This window comes from Leuresthes tenuis, unplaced genomic scaffold, assembly GCF_036924035.1.
Source record: "Leuresthes tenuis unplaced genomic scaffold, fLeuTen1.0.hap1 SCAF_10, whole genome shotgun sequence".
Taxonomy (NCBI): Eukaryota; Metazoa; Chordata; class Actinopteri; order Atheriniformes; family Atherinopsidae; genus Leuresthes; species Leuresthes tenuis.
Genome location: NW_027325364.1, coordinates 35,269,780 through 35,293,312, shown reverse-complemented (window position 1 = coordinate 35,293,312; position 23,533 = coordinate 35,269,780). Strand labels below are relative to the sequence as shown.

The 23,533-nt window shown below is 38.0% G+C and overlaps 2 protein-coding genes across 4 annotated transcripts; one reads left to right on the top strand and one right to left on the bottom strand.

The window, feature by feature from the left end:
- Positions 1-1,457: 1,457 nt before the first annotated feature.
- mc2r (melanocortin 2 receptor) lies at positions 1,458-4,726 on the top strand. 2 transcript variants are annotated; one of them, XM_072394984.1, is made up of 3 exons: positions 1,458-1,501; positions 2,745-3,120; positions 4,083-4,726. In XM_072394984.1, exons 2-3 carry the CDS (start codon positions 2,750-2,752, stop codon positions 4,639-4,641), a joined length of 930 nt encoding a protein of 309 aa, XP_072251085.1. In that variant the 5' UTR covers positions 1,458-1,501; positions 2,745-2,749; the 3' UTR covers positions 4,642-4,726. The 2 variants fall into 2 exon arrangements, with proteins under 2 accessions (XP_072251085.1, XP_072251084.1); XM_072394983.1 differs by lacking the exon at positions 1,458-1,501 and having other exon boundaries at positions 2,618-3,120.
- Positions 4,727-6,771: 2,045 nt separating this feature from the next.
- On the bottom strand, positions 6,772-23,499 carry LOC140316909 (melanocortin receptor 5-like). Of its 2 annotated transcripts, XM_072394982.1 has the most exons (5): positions 23,400-23,499; positions 14,176-14,384; positions 13,889-13,995; positions 12,800-12,988; positions 6,772-9,504 (listed from the first exon to the last, which is right to left on the bottom strand). In XM_072394982.1, the coding sequence occupies exons 2-5, from the start codon at positions 14,365-14,367 to the stop codon at positions 8,934-8,936; spliced, it is 1,059 nt and encodes a 352-aa protein (XP_072251083.1). In that variant the 5' UTR covers positions 14,368-14,384; positions 23,400-23,499; the 3' UTR covers positions 6,772-8,933. The 2 variants fall into 2 exon arrangements, with proteins under 2 accessions (XP_072251083.1, XP_072251082.1); XM_072394981.1 differs by lacking the exon at positions 23,400-23,499 and having other exon boundaries at positions 14,176-14,467.
- Positions 23,500-23,533: the final 34 nt, after the last annotated feature.

The window sequence follows — 23,533 nt, the reverse complement described above, 5'->3', positions numbered from 1 at the left end:
TGCTGTGTTGCCTGGGGGGCTTAAGGTCATGGCCATTCTGGTTTTTGACTCCGTCCCTTTAGATTTTTTTTTCTAAATTAAACAAGTTTTCATGATGCAATGTTAAAATCCTTTGCAGTTTTTATGTTCAATAACATTTTCAAATAGCTGACCTTATTGTCTGTACAGTTTTTAACACAGTGGTAATTTCCACTCATCAGAAACACATCATCTTTCTGATGAGGTTTTCCACCTGTTTTGTTTTGTTCTATTGTTACTTAACTAGTCTTTGCAGATGTGCTGGTTGTTGGTTACCTGTTCTCTATTTTATTAGATTTTTTTTCACTTTTTTGACATGTTGCTGCCTTCGAAATTTCTCAGTTTCAACATTTAGTATGTTGCAATGTACTGTTTTTTTTATCTAAATCTAGGGTTGAAATCATTTGCAAATCATCACATTTAGTTTCTATTCAAATTTCATATTTTTTGTACACTATTCATTAAACAATTTCTCTCTATTTTTTTTGTAAATTTTGTATTTAAATTTAATAACACTGATGACTGAGAATTCAGCTCCAATGGACCTATGGATATGTACACAGCCCATTTAATTATTATTATTATTTTATTGATATATCATTAGTGTCAATAGAATATTTAACACCTTGAATAGTTGGGTGGAGGTATATGTTTTGTTTCATACTGAAAACAAAGACTAAAACATCTGTTGTTTAAGTACTTGTTTAGAATGAAAAGATCAATAGTTTTCATCTACATCATCGGACCGATAGTTTAGCATTAAAGCTCATCAATAAGTTAGCAAAGTGTCTTTTGTTGGATTTATTGTGGCTCCTTTGAATGCAATGAGACTACTGGGGGATCGCCTATGCGGCAAGGGATGAATGTTTTAAATTAAAACTTGGTATATTTAAAATAATCATCTTCAATCATCAGACAGATTCACAGCTCAGATCAAAGTGTGCTTCCTTCATTCAAAAGAACTCAGTCCAAGTAACATATCATATGGTACATGAAGCATTAATTAAACATAAGTAGCAAAAAAGTGCTGGAATTTAGTGAAATGATTTGTTATTGTTTTTTCACAGGTGAAGCATCAAGCAGAGACTTACCAACCTGACAGAGAGAGTACAGAGGATTAGATGGACACAGCAAGACTACAACATCCTGTAAACCACTTTTTGGCAATAACAGACTAACTGTAATTGCAGTGCTGGGGAAAAAAGAGAAAGAAATACAGGAGAAAAAACTGATTGCATTCCCTTGTGTAAACAGCAGAGGAAAGGCAGATGTGGTTACATGGCTGGAGATAAAAATGACTGCCCACCTTGTTGAAAACAGGATATACATATGTGAAACATTTTGTGACAAAGCAGCTGCAAAGACGTGCCTGTTTCTGAGTATTCTTGTGTGAGTTTCCTTAAACGTGACCTTCGCTCATGTGATTGCCGGAGGAATTAGTCATGTTCTGTCAGCTGAGCACTACCAACCACCTGGGTATTAGGTCAGACTGAATTCTTGCCTCAACACTGTCTAATTTTAGTACCTCTTGTCTTTTAACAAATAACTTAAATCAATTTAAAAAAATTATGTAATTTAAGGAATTTGATTTTAAAAAGTTTGGTTAACAAGAACACTTTTGCACAGCTTTCCCTTGTAAATCAGCTTTTTGTTTATTCATTTGATTGGAATGTTTTATTTTTATGTTATCTTCATACTTTAAGGCAATAGAAAATTGACTTGCTGTAAGTAAATCCAGACATTTTTCACTTTTGTATCTTGAACAGCATTGTCCTCTATTGTTCCCACTTGCTCAGCATTAGCATTAACATTAGCACAGCTTCTTGCTTTCTCTAAAGAAGCTGATATGTCATTAAGCAGGGTGAGCTGCTGGCTGATTTGAGTCGTGGGGGGGTTCACAAATGAAAACTTATATCATTGTTAAGTGGACTTTGTGAAGATTACGAATATCTCACAATTCTGTTCAGTAGTTAACTGAAGAGGACATATAACACTGAGACGATCACTCAGACCATTGAATATACCTAGCTTGTGTGTACTTAGGGAACTGAATGCTGTTTTTCTGCAATATAAGAAAAGATATTTTTGAAACTGCAGTTTACAATTCTGTACATAATACATAACATGCATAACTGTATTATGAATATGAACAGATGCTATTTTTGGTTCATCCAGTGTTCTCCCACTTTTTCAGTACAGATAGAAAAGTATCTTTATGCTTCCACAGTCTATGTCTTAGTAGGCTATAGATAATGAAGCTTTAGTCCCTTAAAACTATTTACACATACAGAGATTGAAACTTTAATGTTGCTCAATGGCACTCTGTATAGAACTATGTACACTTTTGCTGCTGTTGAAATAGTTTAGCGCTTTCTCGTTTTTTCATTACTTTTCTTTCTATCCCATTTGTGTGATTGTCAACAAAAAAAATAGTGCAGACAAAAAAGTTAAAGAAATATTTGAATTTTGGACATTCAAACTGTGTAACCAAGGCCGAATCTTGATACAACCCTGAGCACTAGTTCATGTAGCCATTAAATATATTCTAAGGACAAAGCTGCAACAGTTTGTGAACAGTGGAGATCAACATCTTGAAAACTGCATTGGACTGTACCGTCTATGTTATTATTATTTTGTGCTAAATCTTGACCCGTTTTTTTTTCATTCAAAATGTACTTTTGGTCATAGGTAAATCTGATTTTCATGTTAATCAGCTTTTGTTCTAGATATAATGGTATCTGTGCTAACTGTGAACACTGCCACAATGAACCAGACGGATTGCCCAGATGTGAAAGTACCTTTCCCTGTCTTTTTCGCCATTGGAGTTGTGAGCCTGGTTGAGAACCTCCTGGTTGTGGTAGCCGTCTTTCGAAACAGAAACCTCCATACACCCATGTACTGCTTCATATGTAGCCTGGCTGCCTTTAATACCATTGCCAGTGTGACAAAAACCTGGGAGAACCTGATGATAGCTTTTGCTGATGTGGGACAACTGGAGAAGAGAGGTCCTTCTGAGACCAAACTGGATGATGTGATGGACTCCCTCCTTTGCATGTCTTTTGTGGGCTCAATTTTCAGTTTCCTGGCTATTGCTGTTGACCGGTATGTAAGCAGAACTTGGATTTGCATATAGAATTGCACTGTACTTTTAACTATTTATTCAACAATGTCAGGGATGGATTTTTAATCGATGATGACAATTATCTACCCACGCTATCAGAATTCCTTTTCGGCATTATACTATTTTTATCCTTTGAAACGATATCATAACAGACTACTTTATTCTATTAGCAGAATCATAGGAGCAACAACTAGGTAAAAAGAATCAAATAATTGTTCTGTTTGCTACTGAACTGCCTGCTATGATCCATTTCTCTGGATTTTTGTCCAAAGAGAAGAAAAAAATCTGCCCTTACTGATCATTTGAATTGGCAAAGGATCGTGTCTTGCTAACTGTATGCCAAGGACAGTTTGGAAAATTTTTGTCTGATATATGAATCATTGATGTGTAGTTAAAGGACTGCTGCAATGGTTTTTGAGTGTCTAAACATGGATCATGTATAATTTACATTACAGCTATTATATCATCTTACTCTAGAGCTTAGATCTTCGCATTCACAAAAAAAACTTAACCTGGCTTTTTAATTTGACAATTGCTATATATTTAAACCTAAACCCTTTCTTGCAATAGTACAACAATAGCAAGCAGATTACACCCACATGAAATTGTGACAAGTGCTAAACACTGAAAATGCTATCTATACATCATGTGAGTGTGTGTTTACATTCTTTTGTTAACTGTCTCTCAGTTTCTCACAAACATAGATTTTTGTTCACTAGGAAGAAGTAGAACAAGCTGGCAAAATTCATGAAAATGTTTTCACATGGTCACATGATTTTCAAGTGTCTGTCTAAACTCCGTTGTGGGCTCCACCAACTCTTGTAAAATTATGTGGCACTTAAATATGTGTCTTGCAGAATATTGATGAAGGTGGTTTGGGGGAAATTTAGTTAACCAAAAAAAATTGATCAGATCATAGAATTATTTCTTCTCTGTTTTCCAGGTACATCACCATATTCCATGCACTGCAATACCACAATATCATGACAATGCACCGTACTGGAGCTATCTTGGGGGTCATTTGGACAGCATGTGGGGTGTTTTCTGTACTGATGGTGAGGTTCTTTGCCTTCAAGTTCATCATGATCTGCTTCGTTGTCTTCTTCATCGTCTCTTTGGCAGTTATCTGCTTCCTATATGTCTACATGTTCATGCTAGCACGTATCCATGCCAAGAACATTGCAGCTCTCTCTGCTGGTGGCGAGGGCAAGTGTCGACGGCAGAGGAGATGGGGCAGCAACATGAGAGGAGCTCTGACTCTCACTATCCTGGTTGGAGCGTTTGTGGTGTGTTGGGCACCATTTTCCTTGCACCTAATCATAATTATGGTGTGCCCCATGAATCCATACTGCGAGTGTTACCGGTCCCTTTTCCAGCTACATGTGGTGCTGATGATGAGCCATGCCCTGATAGATCCAGCCATCTATGCCTTCCGCTGTGCTGAGCTCAGGCACACCTTCAGGAAGATGCTACTTTGTTCAGACTGGAAGTTGTGTTCATAGACAAAGTGTGTTGACCCCTTTTTCTGTTTTATTTGTGTAAGGATGCCTTTGACCTTCACCCTGAATACTCCTTTACATGCTAAGATATGTTCACAGAACACAGAACATTGAAATTGCCTGCCTGATCATTTGTGGGCCCTTCTTATACCATTAAAGGTGCCCTGTGTTTTCAGGCACCAAGAGGCTGAAAAAGAAACTTTGGTGCCATTTGAAAAGGGGCATTTGTGGGTCAGGCTTGTTCTGCTGTGCCCTTTCAAACATGATATGCTTGAGATTTTTGTCATGCTATGAGACACATATGTGCAAATAGAAATTGATATGGGCAAAAAAACAGCTCTCAATTTTACCATCTACTTTTATTCAGACATGCAAATATGTTATTTGGAAAGTCCATCATAAGCCACATGGCCAATACTAACATCAGCCTTTTCAACTGAAGTTCATAATTAAAATTGTTCATGCCGCCAGGCGATTACATAAATTGTGCCTTCCCCCGCTGTTAATCAATAATTTTTCAGTCATTAATTACACATATGTGTTGGAGCTGAATGTACAGTTCAAAATAAATCCACAAGGAAAAACAAGAAATACTACATTACAATGGAAAACAAAGTAATTTTCCTTGTGGTACAGTTTTGTGTACATATTCCCATGGTCTGCTTTTGTTCTCACAATTGCAAAGGACTTACAGCAAGCTGTAAAGGAAGCAACAGTGAATACAACACAAAACAGGAAATAATCCTTTAACAGTGTTTCACTTCATTGGCTTTAAAAACACATATTATTTTGCTGTTTATATGCATAAAAAATACTGCCGATCAGCCCGAAGAGAAAAATCAATACAATTGGCTCACTCTTTTTGTCCCAATAAATATTTTACATATGAGAACTATTTCTCTGCAGTAATGTACAGCATCCTGCTTCAGTGAATGGCTCTATTTCTAGATAAAAACTGGTACAGCACTGTGAAGCAGTTTATACATTCATTTTTACATTCAATAACCTTATGGCATCTTATACACAGTAAATGAACACAGTAGACTGGGCAGGGAAGTGGTATTAGGAAATCATCAGGGAGCAAGGGACAGAAATAAGCAGCAGAATAACTTCAAATTGTGAAACTTCTGTGCTTTGTCTGTCAAGACAAATTTTTTTTCTGTGTGTTTTTCTCCAATGTTTCCATCTACATACTTTATGTGAAACTTTGATGTCCACTAGGGGAACATTACACAACAACATCAAGAACATTTGTATTTGACTAGTGTAATGTTAAAACGATCTATCCCTGATGTGAATGTAGCTTATGGTGTAGAGAAAAGAAAAAGTATTTCAATAGATGCTGCAAAACTGCCTTCTTCTCTTTATTGATTCATATTGTCTTAGACAATAAAATTATGATAACTTTATGTGCGATTACGGATCAACTGTGAAAAGACCTTGCAAGCTGGACTTTGCCATTAGCCAAGATAAAGAGCTTGTCACTGTGGTCCACGTCAACAGTTTTCAAACCCCCTTATGTTATAAGTAATTGGTGTTACTTACAGTGAAATAATGGCGAAAGTTTAACCTGCATAGCAATTGAAAAGTTCATAACGTGTCAAATGTTTATATATCTTTAAACGTTATATTTTTCATCATGAGAGGCGATTTTGCCTCTGAATGAGGATGACAGACCAAACAAACAGCATGAATGATGCAAAGCCAAGGAGAGATACATGGGTCTTTAGGAAACAACCCCTGTTGTGCTATTTTAAATCATAGCTCTCTATGCTGATGATTTGATATTCTTTATCTCTGAACCCCAACAGAAAGCACTTTGAGCATCTTGAAAAAATGTCTTAAATGTTGTTGGTTTTCAAAGTGTGTGTAGGGGAATTATGTTAATCTCAGACGACAATTTAATTATTGTGTTTTGCTATTGTTTGTTAGCAGTTACATATAGGATTATACATCAAATACAGCATTAAGAAAATTATAAGAAATCTATTTATTTTTCTATTTATTCTTTATTTGATATCCAAAAGTTTTCAAATTTCTCCTTATGCATACACAAAAGTCTTAGTCTGACTTGTTTGAAGCATGAAATACTGCTTCCCAATATCAGAAAGCAGAACTGAGAACTGTCTTAATTACAAAGGATGTGCACATCCGGCACTCTGAGTCGTATCTAAAAGGAAAATGAAGGCAGCTGGTCGTGTGCTTGAGAGACGCTTTTTAGCCTCTGGTCTGCTAGTCCACAAGCTAGCTTATCAGGAGCACTGTACAATGTATGCAAGGAATCCCAATCACTATATTATTCATCTGTTATCTCAGATAACCCTGGTAACTCCAAAGTACTTTTTTCCTCCATCACTCAACTCCTTCAGCCACAAACAGCATCAATCATTGACCCTACCAATGACCTCCTGTAATAAATTTCTCTCTTTCTTCCATAGTAAGATCCAGACAATCAGATCAGTCCTCACCACTCTCCCCCCAGCACTTACCCCAACTACCGATTCATAGCTCAGGAGCCCTCCTGCCTTTTGCTCTTTTCCAGAGGTCTGTGTAAAGGAAGTTGAGGCCATTGTTAGGGCCAGGAAACCCTCTACATGTGCCATTGACCCTTTCCCAACAGCCCATATTGCCTCCCTCAGTCCCCTCATCACTACCATAGTGAAGAAATCCCCCCAATCTGGCCCCACTTTGAAATCTGCCATATTCAACCCCCTCCTTAAAAAAACCTATCCTGGAACCAGGATTTAGCAAACTACAGACCAATTTCCAACCTTCCCTTTTTTTTTCGATAAGGTTCTGGAGAAATTAGTCTCCATGGCAAAAGAATTATGGACAAATTTCAGTCTGGTTTCTGTGCTGCCCATAGTACTGAAACAGCTTTGATCCGGGTTACAAATGACCTGTTGATGACTGCTGATCGTGGCTCTTCTTCACTACTCATCCTTTTTGATTCGTCAGCAGCCTTTGACCTAGACCACCACATCCTTTTTATGTCATGAGAAAATGTCATCTCTAAGTCGAGTCGAAAATTTCACCGCCTACAGCACCTTGCAGGACTCACTGACATGTCCCTGGAGAGGTTACGATCATATCTGAAGAACAGGTCCGAATTTGTCTCCATTGGTCGTGCCAGGTCACTGAGTACATCTTGTCTCCTGTGGTGTGCCCCAAGAATCAATTCTTGGACCTCTTCTTTTTAATCTGTACATGGTACCACTTGGGTGCATTATCAGCAGCTATGGGGTCTCTTTTCATTGCTATGCTGATGATACTCAGCTGTACCTTAATCTAGGTAGCAATGTGTCTGAGACCCCACTCATTCCATCTTCATCATTGCCAGCCCCTTCACCTTGCCAATTATCCGTTCGCTCCACACTTGCAGCTTGTCTGGAGGACATAAAGGCATAAATGCAGCAAAATTTTCTCCATTTTAACAGTTCAAAAACTGAAGTGATTCAAATTGGTACTTCACAGCAAATTCAACAACAAAAAATTCTCCAAGCCTTTTCCTGCACTGCCCCTCGTCTGTGGAACGCTCTGCCTCCACATCTGAGGGCTCTACAGACTGTGAACCACTTGTCCTGAAACAGGCCTGAAAACCTTTTTACTTTTTACCCAATGTTTTTATCTATCTCCCTTTAAATGCTCTGTGTATTTTATTTGTGTCCCAGCTTTGATCTTATTAGTTGTTTTTATCCCACTGTAGCACTTTGAGATTTTTTTTTGTAAATGTAAAATGCATTATAAATAAAATATATTATTGTTATCATTATTATTATTATTAGCTAGGGGGGTAGCTATAGTTTCATTAAAAGCAATTATATAAGCAATCTTTCAACCTTCATGGTTTACTCATATTAGTGAAAAAAATCCTCTCCATCCATCTGGTTGCAGTCATACACTGGCAGAAAAAAATAATGATGATAAAAGCCAAAAAAGAGCAGAAATGTCAGGGAGAATGAAAAGCAAGCCATGATTTTTTTGTGAGGCACTTTCAAATAAAATGTGATTTCAGATGGTATTTGATAGATAATGCACCTAATGAACTAGCCTCTTTGTTTAAATGGTAGATATAATACACTAGGACATTAGGAGACACGTTAATAGTGCAGTCTCCATTCCAGATTATATTTTTCAATATTTGTTGGATAGAATGTTTGATGGCAATTGCACTGACTGAAATGTGAAAGTGAACCAGTCATCAGGCCTTGTGTTTTGAATATCCTGTGTTTTTGCTCCAGTGTTGGAGTTAGTTGAGTTTATTCTACCCATCCTGTCAGTTCACTCTGTTTCTCTCAGTACTTACCAGTTAGGGCACAGATGTTAGTGCATGCGTTTCTCAGGCTGTAACAACAGATGATCTCCTTGAAAGTCTTCCTCATCTCCTGACTCCTGAAAGCATATATCAGTGGGTCTATCACTGCATTGCACATGATGAGGATGAGGTACATGTTGAAATGGGACATGAAGCACACGCAGTAGAGGTTGCGAGGGCAGGAAATCATCAGGATCAGGTGAAGGAAGAAGGGAGCCCAGCAGACAATGAAGATCCCTAGGAGGATGGTTAGCGTGATGGCTCCCTTCATGCTGGCTCGCTGATGGATGGAGTTGTAGCCAGGGAGGGCGGCAATCCGCTTGACGTGCGAGCGGGCCAACATGAACATGTGGCTGTACAGGGAGGCCATGATTAGCAGCATGGCAAAAAACATGGAGACCAGGCAGATGATGACAGGGGTTGTTTCAGAGTAGATGATGAAGACAATTCCACAGCCAGTGCAGAAGGTCCAGATTCCTCCGATGATGCAACCAGCTCTCTTGACTGTCATGATGTTGTGGTACCTCAGTGCATAGAAGATAGTGACGTACCTGTAGATAATAAAACACTTTTTATTGATTTGTCAGGTCACATCAGTAAACTAGAATTTTCTTGCAGCATTCACACTCCCTCTGAGGGATTACTGAAACTATTATGGGCAAAGACCCTTGAAATGTCAGAAGAAGGGAAAATGTATTACTGTGAAGAATAATACTGCTTTGTCACTGAGGTAGAACCTAGCAGCAGCAGATTAGATAGAAGACTTCAACCATGGAGGTCATATGACCTCCATTAATGATGAACACCTGGCAAATATGTTGGAATCAACACACTTGGAGGATGTTCATTCAGCTTTTTTATTTTGTAACACAAAAACCATGGACATGACACAAAATGATTTAACTTAACAGCAGAATATCCTAGCTTTGTAAAACATACCTAAAAAAATAGAATTGACCAAAAAAACAGTCATTGTTACTACTATATTGCACCTCGTCTGGCTTTAATGGCAACTTGAATTCTTTGAGGTGAGGGCTTCACTGGTGTAAAACAATATCCCGATTCCAACTGATGGACCAGCTTTGCAGAATGAAGTATATATTTATTTAAATGGTCCTTATCATGGACTGTTTTTCCTGGATCTGGACTGTTTGTTGGCCATGTTGTTTAGTTTGAATTCTCATTACGCTGTAGCAAGATGCATTATCATCCTGAGAAATGACCTCAGCCGAGCTCACTGCAGCCAGAGTTTTGATGAGAACTAACAGGAGAGATCATGTTTCTCCAGTTTTAGCTTCTCTTCATTGGCTCCCTGTTAAATTCAGAATAGAATTTAAGATTCTTCTCCTCACATATAAAGCTCTTAATGACCGAGCTCCATCATATCTTAAAGATCTCATTGTAAGATATTTTCCTAACAGAGCACTTTGCTCCCAAACTGCAGGTTTACTTGTTGTTCCCAGAGTTTCTAAAAGTAGAATGGGAGGCAGATCCTTCAGTTATCAGGCCCCTCTCTGTGGAATAAGCTGCCAGTAAATGTCCGGGAAGCAGACACCCTTTCCACTTTTAAGATTAGGCTTAAAACTTTCCTTTTTGATAAAGCTTATAGTTAGGGATGGCTCAGGTGATCCTGAAACATCCCATAGTTAAGCTGCTATAGGCTTAGACTGTTGGGGGACCTCATCTGTCACACCTTTCCTCACTTTGCTCTCTTTTTCCCCCTGTTTAATTTCTCAAATGACATTATGTCCATGTGACATTATTGTGGTTATTAACTTGTGTTTCCCTGTTCCAACAGGTATCCTTTGAATGGAGTTATGGTGTTTTTCCCCCCTCTTTTCCCTCTTTTCTGTCTTCTCAAACCCCAGCTGGTCGAGGCGGATGGCCACCCTTCCTGAGTCTGGTTCTGCCAGAGGTTTCTTCCTGGTTCTGGTTCTGCCAGAGGTTTCTTCCTGTTAAAAGGGAGTCGTTCCTTTCCACAGTCCAAAATTGAATTGAATTGAATTTTAACTAATGGAATGTTTCCAAATGGAAAGTTTCCAAAATTACAGTGTTAACTCATTTGTTTACTACAGTAGAGGTAAAGACAGTCATCTCAACTTGTCCTTTACCCTATCATCAATTGATGTAGATATTTGCTTGTCATCTTGAGGCACTAATTTCTATGTTTCATTGCTCAATGCAGATTTTTGATTTGTCACTGAATATCACTTTCATACAATCATCCACAGTCCATGACTGCTTTTCTTCAATATAATTGCATTTTTTTTCATGTTTTACAAAGCCAAATTGTTCCACAGACAAATAAAAATGTCTTGTCTGATATCTGTGTTTCGTCTTTTTTTTTTTTAGATAAAACTCATTGAACATCCTCCAAGTGTGGGTATTCCATAGCTTTTGCCAGGGGTTGTTTGAGGTAGGCTCAAAAAATGCTGAATGCTAAATTACTTTCTTACATTAAGTTAATATAATCAGCTATTACAAAACTATTGATTTATGAGGACAATATAGGTATTACCATGCCATACTACTTTTACATAACATTGCAATTCTTAATTGGTTATCACGGAGCATGATTTAACTGGTAATGAACGTTTCATCTACTCATTTTCTCCCGCTCATCCTGGACCAGCATGCTGGAGCAACGGTCTGAGCAGAGATCCTCATACTTCCCTTTCCCCAGCCACCTTCTTAAGCTCTTCCAGAGGAACATTAAGGGGCCCTGAGATCTTGTCATTATAAGAGCTACACAAAACGTCTCCATTAGGCATGCTGACCAAATGTCTGAACAACCTTAACTAGCTTCTTTTGATGCAGAGGGGCAGTGATTCTAATCTGAGCCCCTCCAAAATGACCCACCACCTCACAGTATCTGTAAGGGTGAGGCCAGCCAACCTTTGGGGGGAGCTCATATCCATCACCTTTACATTCCTTCTGATTACAGTATAATACACTGCAAGTTAAGGTGAAAACTGTGCAGTACTACCATTAGTTTTGAACCCTGCCAGGCACCTGTGACTGTATTTTGCTATTGCTTTTACTTTGGCTGCTACTGTGGGTCAATCTTTGGTGCTGTGGATATGTCAAGCTGTTTGAATCTATGGTGCTTCAAAACACTGTACTCACCACAGGAGTTAAAAAAACAACTGTCTTCAGTCCAAACCTCTGGCAGCAAAATCGTAATTCAACACAAACAACCACTATATGGGGCTGTAGCTCAGGGACTGGCAAGCATGTTGGAGGTTTGATTCTCCGCTTCCCCAAGTCACATGTCTAACTACCCTTGGGTAAGAATTCCAAGTTGCCCCCATAAGTGTCCATGTGTGAATGTGTGTGATAGAGAAAAGGGTGTGTGCCTTGTAACACTGTATAGACTAAGACATGCTGTATGACTGTATGTGTAAATGGATGAATGTGGCTTGTAGTCAACTGGCAGAAAAGTCTATACAAATATATGATATATAAATCAGTTACAGCACTTATAAACAATGACTTTAAAGCCATGTCAGTTGCCACAGCTATGTAATCAATACTACTCTGTTAATCAAAACTACAGTCTTTCTCAGCAACAGTGAAAGTTTGTGAACCAGCTTCACAAGATTTATTTCATGCTTGTCTTATTGTTTCACTCATGAAATTACTTCTAGTATATGTAGAACACCAGATGGAAAATAGATAAAAAAGAAACATAATATTAATCTTACTTTGATGCAATTTAATTTCCTCTTACATTTAGTAATTAAGAATACACTTTTCTATATATATCACTGAACGGGATCTTCAGGTAAATTTAAGTAAATGATAGAAAGAATTACAATTGACGTAATTACTCTTCAGAATTTGTACCTGTCCACAGCGATGGCCAGCAGGCTACACATGGATGCAACAACAGAGATGCAGATCATAGAGTCAAATACGTTGTCCATCTGCCTGATAAAGTGCTCCTCCACCACCAGCTGTCTGTTGTTGAGGAGGTAAATGATGATGGTCTCCCAGGCGTTGGACACACTCACCAGCATGTCCGCTACTGCCAGACTGTCGGAACCAGACAGGTTAACAGAAGCTTTCTCACACACATAGATATTCACAATATACAAAAGTGTTTCTTCTCTATGATTCCAGGATACAGCAAACGAGCTGACAAAACCTCCTGCTGTGTAATGGCGCATTCGCACTTCAGTGGGAAAACCAGTTCAAGGATTTGATGATTGAATGTGCTCTTGACATTTTCTGAAGAAAAGGTTGAACAGTTATCCTGAGACTTATTGAGATGTCCTTCCCAAATATGATACAAGGGAAACCAGTGATGTCCTTGACTTATAGTACAAAACAACTGAGTCCAATAATGTTAACTACTCTTTAAAGCTACGATGCTTTGAGCTAAATGCAAAAAAGTGTGCGCCATCACAATGACCACCTGTTCTTGGTAAGCAACTTGGTGCTCATGGTGTAAACTAATAAGCATGTAGCATGTTGTCCCTACATTCATTTTCATGAATCCTGAATTTATTTCTCTGGGGCAAACTTTTGCCAGGTTGGTTGTCATTTAAAGTACACATTTCCATTGACATTTATAAAAAAGTTGGCTGGAACACACACACACAGGCATACTCTCACACTCTTGTCAGCTTTCACAAGAGTAAATTCTCTGTTAATTTTTCTTATTCAATAATGAGCATATCCTCTGTTTTCATAGGAGCTGAACACAAAAGAAGCACTTTATTTCTTTTTTTCCTGTATGAGTATGAACCAAAATGATAAGGACAGCTGTATAATCACCTAATTCATCAATAATGCCTGAATGAAGATGTAATGTAACCTTAAATTGTTTAAATGACAAAATGCACAAAGAATAACATACTTGCTGTGCCCAAAACACATTTTGCTGAACTTGGAACAGTGTTACATTATTACAGTTTAACATGAATCTTTTACCTGCAGACAAAAAAGTACATTGGGGAGTGGAGGTTCTTGTTCTTTACGATGGCTGTAATGACCAAGATGTTCTCCAGCAAAGAGACGATACCGAGGATCAGGAACACCTGAGAAGAGGAAAGAAAGAAAATGCAACTATGAGAAGCGTAGGGACTAATACAGTATTAGCACAGTTAATGGTATCCACCATGAGAGTTTAGATCATCATCGGGTCACAAGATGAATCTGTAATGTTTAAAGAAAATGTAATTGGTATTTTACACACTCACATACACACAGATACAGACCTCCACAGCGATGTGGACCTGCTCGCATGCTGCAGGTATGGGGGTGCTACTCTTGTCCTGTAGAAGTGAGGGGTCGAGGGTGTAGTTTTGATGATAGTAGGAGTAGGCCAAGGTGGAGTTTTCCAGAAGCTCCTCTCCTTGGTAGGATGACCTATTAGTCACATTCATCCCTGCTTGCAACTCTATCTGCATGTCATTTTTCAAGCACACTGTCATGAAAAACAAAAGAGTGAAAAAAAGTCACGTTTCATGCATGTTCATGCATTACAACTTTGGGATATTGTCATATTGATGATCAGACAAATGATAGTTTTAAAGGTGCAATAAATCTTTTTGGCAAGCTCTTTTGTCCACTTCAGGATTAGCAGTTCACTTGTCGGTAGTGGCATCTCTAGATAACAAAGTGATGTGATGTCTCACATGTTTTGTCTTTGCCCTGCTTCTGAAATAAATCCAGCGCCCCCATGATTTATAACCTTCTTCATGTGGTCAGCATTGTCCAAAAAACATTGTTTGTTTTTCCAAGTTAGTGTCATCTGGCCAAACAAAATGGCACTGACATTTGTTTTGAACATTTCTAATTGGTTATGAAAGGAAAGGGATGAAGGGCCCTTATATGACACTTTTAAGTGAATGGAGCACATAAAAACCCATCTGTCTTATAAGCCTCCGCTGATGAGGTGTGAAGAAAACAGGCTTGAAAGAGACACTTTAACTTTTCCTTGCAGCCAAATGTTTTGTAACTCATGACCCGTCACATGGATACCACAGTAATGTCATATGATGCTATTTGAGTTTCTTTTGAGGTTATGTATATTTATATGCGTTTTTTAAATTCCCCAGCATGATGTGATACGTTAGATGTTTCCAACAGCTTTCTAAACTCAGTGAAGAATTAAGCAGTTAACTTATTCCTTCGTTATGCCCACTGTAGCCCCTCTTCTACATAACAGACATAATCTGTCTTATTCCTGCAAAATGCCATGATCTAATAGGAGCATTGTCTACATTTTTGTAATTCCAAAGTATTAATGAAATACACGTATTAACACTGTATATTAATACTGGATCATTTGTTCCATTTGCCTGAGCCTGTGACAGGCTTTGGAAACATTCTCTTGAAATTCTGCTCCTTCATCTGCATCATAAATTTATTTACTATACGTTGGACTATGCCATTTTTCTAGTCTTGTTGACTACTTAAAGTGACCACTTAAAGGTCCACTGACTTTCTGAATGACAGCTGCTCTTCCTCCTGAGCCACACCAGTCCCCTACATTAGCCATCCATTCATCTCTTTTCAATACCGGTTTAATCCAATTCAGGGTTGAATCTGGCTTTGGCTTCCCGTTCATAACATTCAAAACTGAGAAGATGACAGATGAGGGAGGGTGAACCATCAAAATAGTTTCCATTTCCTAACCATGTATTAAATCCTAACCCCAACTGTTTGAGAGTGAGAGCAAAGTGAAAAATAAGAATGAAAAAGTTAAAGGACAGTCGAAAACATTGGCTAGAGAATGTCTTTATATGGGCAAATCTCCATTGGAATCAGCAGACTAACACTTCTGACCACTCCTTCTTATTAGAAGTATTTGGCCAATACAACAGTGCTTAATTTGTAAAGTATATATCAATACATCTTTGTATGAAAATCATTGAGAAAAGAATTTGTAACAACATTTTTGAGCAGTTATTGTGAAATTGCAACATTTTGTACCATGTACCTAACTGAAATAGCTATTTCACATTTGTTGTGAGATAAAGTTGAAACTGATAAATGGGGAATCAATTAAGTCATAGTTATCCTCACTGTCATGTTTGAGAGAACTTTTGCCATTTGACATGGTGCATTATTGTTTATTGTTAAAAGGATCCCCGTTAGCTGTCTGTCACTCTGGTTTGTCAGGTTGAGTTTTTGTCCTGTCTCCACGTTTGTTTTGTGACTTCCTGTTTTATTTTGGTAATTAACTCTCCTCTCATTTCAGGTTCTTTGCCCTTCCTCATGTGTCACCAGTCTGATTGTCTTCCCTGATTCCTGATTGTGTCCACCTGTTCCCCATTTCCCTCCATATAGTCTGCGTCTCCCTTTGTCCTGTGTCAGTGTGTCATGTCTGTCGTCCTGCACACAAGCATCATTGTCATAGTCAAGTCTTTCTACCTTGTAGTCTAGTTTTTTCTTTGTTATCTTCTAGTTCCTCATAAGGGTGATTTTTGGTTGGCCTTTTGCCTTTTTTCATAGCTCCTTATTAATATTCCCTTATAGTCAGAGCCTTTTTCTGATCATCCCTCATTTTGAGGTGCTTTTTGTTCCCTGGGATTTCCCTGTTTTCTGGAAAATAAAGTCTCTGTCAGCTTACTCCTGTATTCTGTGTCCGAGTCCTCTCCGTGAGTTTCCTGTTTGACACTGTCACCAAAAATGGGACGAGCTAGTCTTCCTGGGGTCCAGGTGCATTATGGTTGAAGTAGCTATTAGAAAGTAAACTGCTGATAGAAACATGAGAATGTTCAGCAAGAACACTTGCAGAGGTTGTTGAATGCTAACCATTGATAATCTGTATCAAAGGTCCCAAAATGTGTTAAGAGGAAATATCACACACACCGCCTCACCACCAGCAGCCTGGGTACCTGGAAGAAGACAGGCTCGATACATGGATTCATGTTGCTAACAGGAGCAGAACCTGAAGTGTTTTTTATTATTATTATTGCTTATCTGCTTCCAGTGTCTGAATTCCTTCTGAGATCCTTTTTTGCATGGCAAAATGGTCAGAGTACCTATGTCTGCAGGCTTTTTTCTTTTTAAAGCTCTTGCAACTGATCAGATAATTGCACAACTGAGGTGCCTTGGTATTTCAAAAAGTGCTTAGGCAAATTAATTTAATTCAATTTGAACTTCTCTAAAATAAGTTTTTCAGTTATGATTACTGGAAACTTGAATGAGTAACAAAGAACATATATTACAGTGGCACTGATTAAGTCAAATGAGGCTGGTATGTAAGGACTGGTATGTTAGTGTTGCCTCTCCTGTATTATAATTAAAGAGGTTGTAGAGTATATCTGCTGTGGGAGAAATCCCAGTGGAAACTTCAGATGGCCTCTCATTTCCACAATGAAAAATACAGCAGCCATTATACATAATATTGGATCAACTGCAACAGGCAAAATCTCACATCAAAATATTCTGAAGAGAATTGACACAGCTTTGCCTCCAAGGGAGCATTTAGGTTTTTTATTTATGCATGCTAGGGTGATGCAACAAATGGAAAGTATGGAAGCAAAAGTCATAATCAATGACACAAAGAAGCCTACTATTTGAGGTATTAACAATGACCTACTGTAGTTTAAAGAAGACAGATGATGGTTGTTTGGGGCTGCTTATTTATTTATTAATTTTAATTCTAAATGCACTGCTTTGTTTTTTTAATCTGTAGAACATCGTCAATCACCTCTGGCAACATTTCAGAGATATACCACTTTCATATGACTTAATAGAACAAGCAAACAGATTGACACAACAAATTTGATCTATTCTAAAACTGATTTCTACATAAGCAAAGAGACCTTCTTTAACAATTCTGATGTCTGAATGTTTTGTCCCACATGTTGCACCCTATCTGCTTTAGGAAAGGGCTCTTAGTTTTTCATAGAGACTGTAAACTCTTTAAAAATCCGTCAGTAGGCATTTTTGTATCAGCCAAGGAGATAACCGCGTTGCCCAGAGTGACTCATTGATAAGAGAGAATAGCCTGAGTGAACATTCATCTGACAAAAAAGAAAGACTCATTATGAGTTATGTATGTTTGAGTCGTGTGCAGGTTGCAGCCAGCGGTGTGTCTACAGGTGGACATTTAGTTTCTTACTGCTGTGAATTGACTTGTTTTCTTGCAGTTTGATAATGTGATCTCAGAGACAGAGGACATGTGCAGCACATGAAATGGGACTGCTGGGATGTGAGGAGCTCAGCCACTGCATTGTGTAAATTCTGCTCCCAGGAATCATCAGTGCAATATAATGTATCTAACCAAGCTGTAGTCTTTTACTTGTTGACACGTATGCATCGTTCCCAAATGCTACTGTTCACTTAAAATTTGACTATATTGATAATTTCGTGTTTGTCATTGCCCCTCACGCTTTCCTCGAGCTGTTCTCTCTTCATCTCTCCTCTTTCTCGTTTATGTTTTTACATCAAGCCACCACCACTCCATCCACCTACTGTGGTAATGGTCCTATGGGGGGACGGAGTTGGATTTTGTGTCGTTATTACAAAACAAGGAACAAGACCCACAGTGCCTTGATCAAAGGAAACATCTTGCAACTTATTTTCTTTCGTGTAACAGTAACCTTGTGTGTAAACTGCCCATAGTGTATAAGGCTGCTCTAAAAATGTAAGCATGCCTGAATATGTCACTGGAACAGTTGTGTTCTTAGATTTTCCTAAAACATATCTCATGTAGTTATATAAAAACTCTTCGGATACCTGATATAGGTCTCACAGACCAAGAAGGAACCAAAAAAAGAATGAATTTATATTGTAGCAAATACTGTCTCTGCCCACACATGAAGATATTATATTATAGGGAACTGAACAGCTTTATGAATTATGCAAAGAGCTATTAATTTTTCCAAGTATCCTTACAGGTCACAACATTGTTTCAATATTAATGTGGCAGACCAAATCAAAACACAGAACAAGTTTCTCAAAAGTGGGGGTTGCATCTTTGGACATGTTCCACATTATTCATGCAGAGATCAGGACAATGATTAAGCACAATGACACAGATGTAATTAAATCTAATCAGGTGGGTATGTTTTTCACATCAAAACAGAAACTTGTGTGCACTGTTCACACGTACAGAGCAGAATGCACCAAATAAGTCAGACTGACACAGGCCTAAATGCAGTAACAGTTCTACAACAAACAAGCCGCTACAGTGACATCAAAAAGAGCTAAATTTAGCCTTTCCAGAAATAAACCAATGATATTGGGTTTGAAAAGTTACCTGTTTTTCTCACAATGTGAATATTAATGCAATCATTCAAATCTAATTGAGTAAATGTCAGCTCAACCTGATCAGTGACACAAAAGTAATAAAACAAGCAACAAACTCATTGAATAAAAAAATGTTAAGAATTCAAGTTGGAATGACAGTAGATTACTAGTTAAATCACAGTATGTACACTGAATTCCTTTCACCTTATTTACCTCATCAGTTAGCAAAAAATAAAAACCCTTGTCATTCACCAAAATTAAATAATCTTTTTTCAAATTTGTATTCCACTTGTATTTACAAGTTTAAAATGATTCATTTCGCAGAAACTTTTATTAAAAGAGACTTTGCAAATGAGAAACCACATTCAAGATTCTTGAGGTTAGAGAACAATGTATTTGGCAGCTTGTTCTACAATTGTTGAAACAATTAGAACAGTATAGATTTAGACTAACTTATGCATGGCAGTATCAGACGATGCTTTGGGGAGAAACATAGTAGTTTAAAGAAAATGATAATCCTATATAACTGAGACTAGATAGCTTAGTGCCAACCCAGAAACCCCTCTGTAGGTCACTAATTTAATTCAGTAAGCTATGGTTACCCAATAAAGTTTAATGAGCTATAGTCCAACACCATAAATGTCATTGCATTCTGGACCATCCCAGGATTCCTGCCAGAGCACTACAGAGATTAAGATAACTTTTTCTGCTAGTATGGAACTGTGTGTAATGGAGATCACAAGTTAGAGTGGATGCACATACAGTAGCTTAAAAAGTTATTATCTGAGTTCATCGCAGTTATCCAAATAGGTCCTCACAAGGGAAGGGCTGAGCACAAAGGCTAAGGGTACAGTGAACACTCCTGTTCATATAACTTGTGATAAAATCAATAAAGCTGTTCAAGCATTGCACCCAGCTGAATTATAGGTAGCAACAAGGTCCATGAAAGGACATAATCTGATGTTTTGCTATTCTTTCCTTTCTACCAACACTGTGTGAACAGATCAATGGGAACATTGTTCCACAGGGGGAAGAGGGAATCAACTGGCAATTAAACACAAGCCATGACCATCAACTGAAGAAAGAAGAGAAACACAACACTGAAAACTTTGATAAATAATGATAAATAATCCATCCATCCATTTTCTATAACCACTTAATCCGTCGGTCAGGTCGGAGGTGAGGCTGGAGCCTATCCCAGCAGTCATTGGGTGGGGGGGTATTATAAATAATGATAAACCTAATAATCTCTTTATCAACTGGCCAGAAAGATAAGAATGAAGCTCCATATTACTCATAACAATCAATAAATAATACTTCATTCATATCATTGTCAGTATCTTTAATATGTCTATATTTGTGCTGGGCTTTCCTCTTTTCTGACCAACTTTTCTTGATGACTGCTAGGATTTAACAATTGACAGTGAAGCTGAGAGCAGCTACTGTCAGATCTCCTCAGGCTCTGATCTTTCTGATCCACCACAGCTACCCACCACACTGGGAACTCAATCTTCAGCTCATCTCATGATCTGACTGAATCCAAGAGACTGGCATTTATGTAGGCAAGACAGCATGTCAGAGACACTTTTGAAGGGTTGCTATGGCTACCTTTAAAAAATATACTGTTTTGTGTTTTCTTTCTCTTGCTCAAAAATAACAATGCTAAGTCTGATTGCTGGCTTGTAGCTGTATGAAGAGTAATTGGAATTAACAAGTGGTGGCTTCCAGCAGCGGATTCATTTGAGGTAAAATTAAATAAAATATCAAAGTCAGCTGACAGCAGTCCAATGGAAAATTATAACAATTTGTAATTACGGGTTCTAATAGTGTGGTTGGTATGATTTAATCTCATGAATCTGTCTGTATGTAAATATCATAAAGGCTTTTGATGTCACCTTCTGTAGCAAAAGCTACTTTGGAAAGTATCTATATGTCTGTTTGTTTGTAGAGACATTTTGTTAACATGTGCAAGATACATTTATGCATATTTGCAGGTTATGTATTCTGCTACTCCGGCTTCCTTCCACCATCCAAAACCATGCATGTTAGGTAATTGGTGACTCTAAATTGCTCCTAAGAGTGAGTATGAGCATGCATGGCTGTGTGTCTCGTTTGTCTCTGTGTGGCCCTGTGATGGACTAGCAGCCTGTCCAGGGTGTACCCCGCCTCTCCTCCAATGACAGCTGGGATAGGCTGCAGCCACCCCCGCAACCCAAAATTGGATTAAACGGGTCTAGAGAATTGGTGGATGGATGTATTCAGCTCAAAATGAAGATTAAGTGGGTGTGATGAAACGTATGGTTGATGGGTTAAAGTTGGCAGTTTATGGCTATCGGCCCATAACTCTACTACTGTATCCAGTTGGTGTGATTACATCACTAAATGGTCTCTGTAATAGCTGTTCGGTGTGCTTTAGTACTATTTCATACCTTGAATTTGCATACATTTTTATGTCTTTACTGACAAGGAGAGTATAGAGACAAAAAGAATACAGGAAACAGAAAGTCATGAAGTAAATGCAGTTATTAGTCTCGCCAGGACATGAATCAGGGGTGCTTGGAGCAAAATCTAGCATGTGGTACACACGCTTACTATTCACCTATCAGGGCACTCTGAAATGTCTTTTTCCAACTTTTAAATCTCTCCATATAAATATCTAAGGATAATGGTTCAACCGAAGCAATCAAATGTAAAGGTAAAGATTGTTTCTATATTTCGGTGAAAATTGAATATCTTGAATACAAAATACTTTTTTTTTAGAGTATAGAGAAAATATAAACTCATTTCTAGTAATGTACATACCATGCACCTGTTTGTGATACAAAGAGAAGGAAACACAGGAAGATATTTAACTTTTTGCAAAACAACAGTCACTGAACTAAATATCTTACAATCCAAACTCATAGCTTACACATATTGACAAACAGCAATAAGCCAGATACAGCCAGTGAAACTGAAGGAGACCTTTTCACTTGATCTGTCTGTACTTCATACAAGTATTATAAGCAGCTCGTTACCAGTTTTGTTCCATTAAAGTCTGTTGAATCACTACTGTTCTTGGAAGTGATATCTTTCTCTACAGATATCACTGACAGGGATGCAGAGGAGATGAAACAGTCACGGCGTCAGCCAAACAGTAGAACTGAAAGCAATTTACATGAGGAGGTGTGTATTTTCCCCCCAGTGGGAGATGTGTTTATCAGAAGCCAGATACAAGTCATTGGGTGAAAAAGAAGCTCCTTGATTTCCACTGAATGATGTGCATTGCCACTGTTGCTTTGCCCCTATTAAGAATGGATTTTGTGCAGCATAGTGCCAACAGATTACTTCTATCAGTAAACAGGCACCTCTGTGATTAAATGCAGGTAACTTAAAGCATTTTCAGCTACACAATGACTGACTCGTGTAATTCTGATAGGACAGTAGCTATAGCAACTTCAGCTTAAGCAGATGCAGATCTGGTGGCATGCCACGAGACTCAGCAGCATTTGGACCTCGCTGCATATTTGTTTCCATAGGATGAAGCACAGCAGCTCACAGGGATCTTTGATCAGATCGAAGCTTTATCAGTGCTATAAGAATCATTTCCATTTTGCTGCAAAATATTGCTACTAGATTTATTGCATGTTACCCCTGTTTTTCTTTTCTCCACAGGTATAAGTCTACTGTGCTGGCAGCAAAGTTACTCACAGGACGAAATGGTACTGTTTCATTTTTGGGTCTATTAATTTTGAAAGCATATTATGTGTGAACCGTGATGACGACTGCATAGACTCTGTTCATTCAGGAGCAGACGTTAAGAGCTGATTATCTCAGAATTTCCAAGTTATAGCAGTAGTTATAGTTTACATTGTAAAATATCAATAACTGTGATATGTAATAGTTGACAAGACAACCATGAACAAAAAGTGGGAGATAAAGTCCAAATATTACAAAATAAACTTGAAGCAGATCCAGCATATTCAATTATATAACACTGTCAAATAAATTTTGCATTTGGTGTGAGATGCTTATCAAGTTCCCATAAATGTCATAGTGATGAATCCAAGAATTATATAAAAGAAAAAATGTGATGATATCAGTGTAAAATCACAAATTACTGTTTAATACCAGCTTTTTGTGTTAGGTAGAGTTTTGATGAAATCAGTTAAAAAAAACATTACGATTTTTTTCCTGATGTAACAGAAATGATGTTAGAATCATGAATGGGGAGATTATGCAAAGAATGACTCACCCTTATCAGGAGCAGTTACTCAATTTCTCTCTCCAAGTAGCTCAGAAAGAATGAACAGTGTCTCTGTGGAGAATCAAACCGGAGGATTTACGCATTGTGAGAGCTGAGCTGAGTGTGAAAGAAATAGGAGGAGA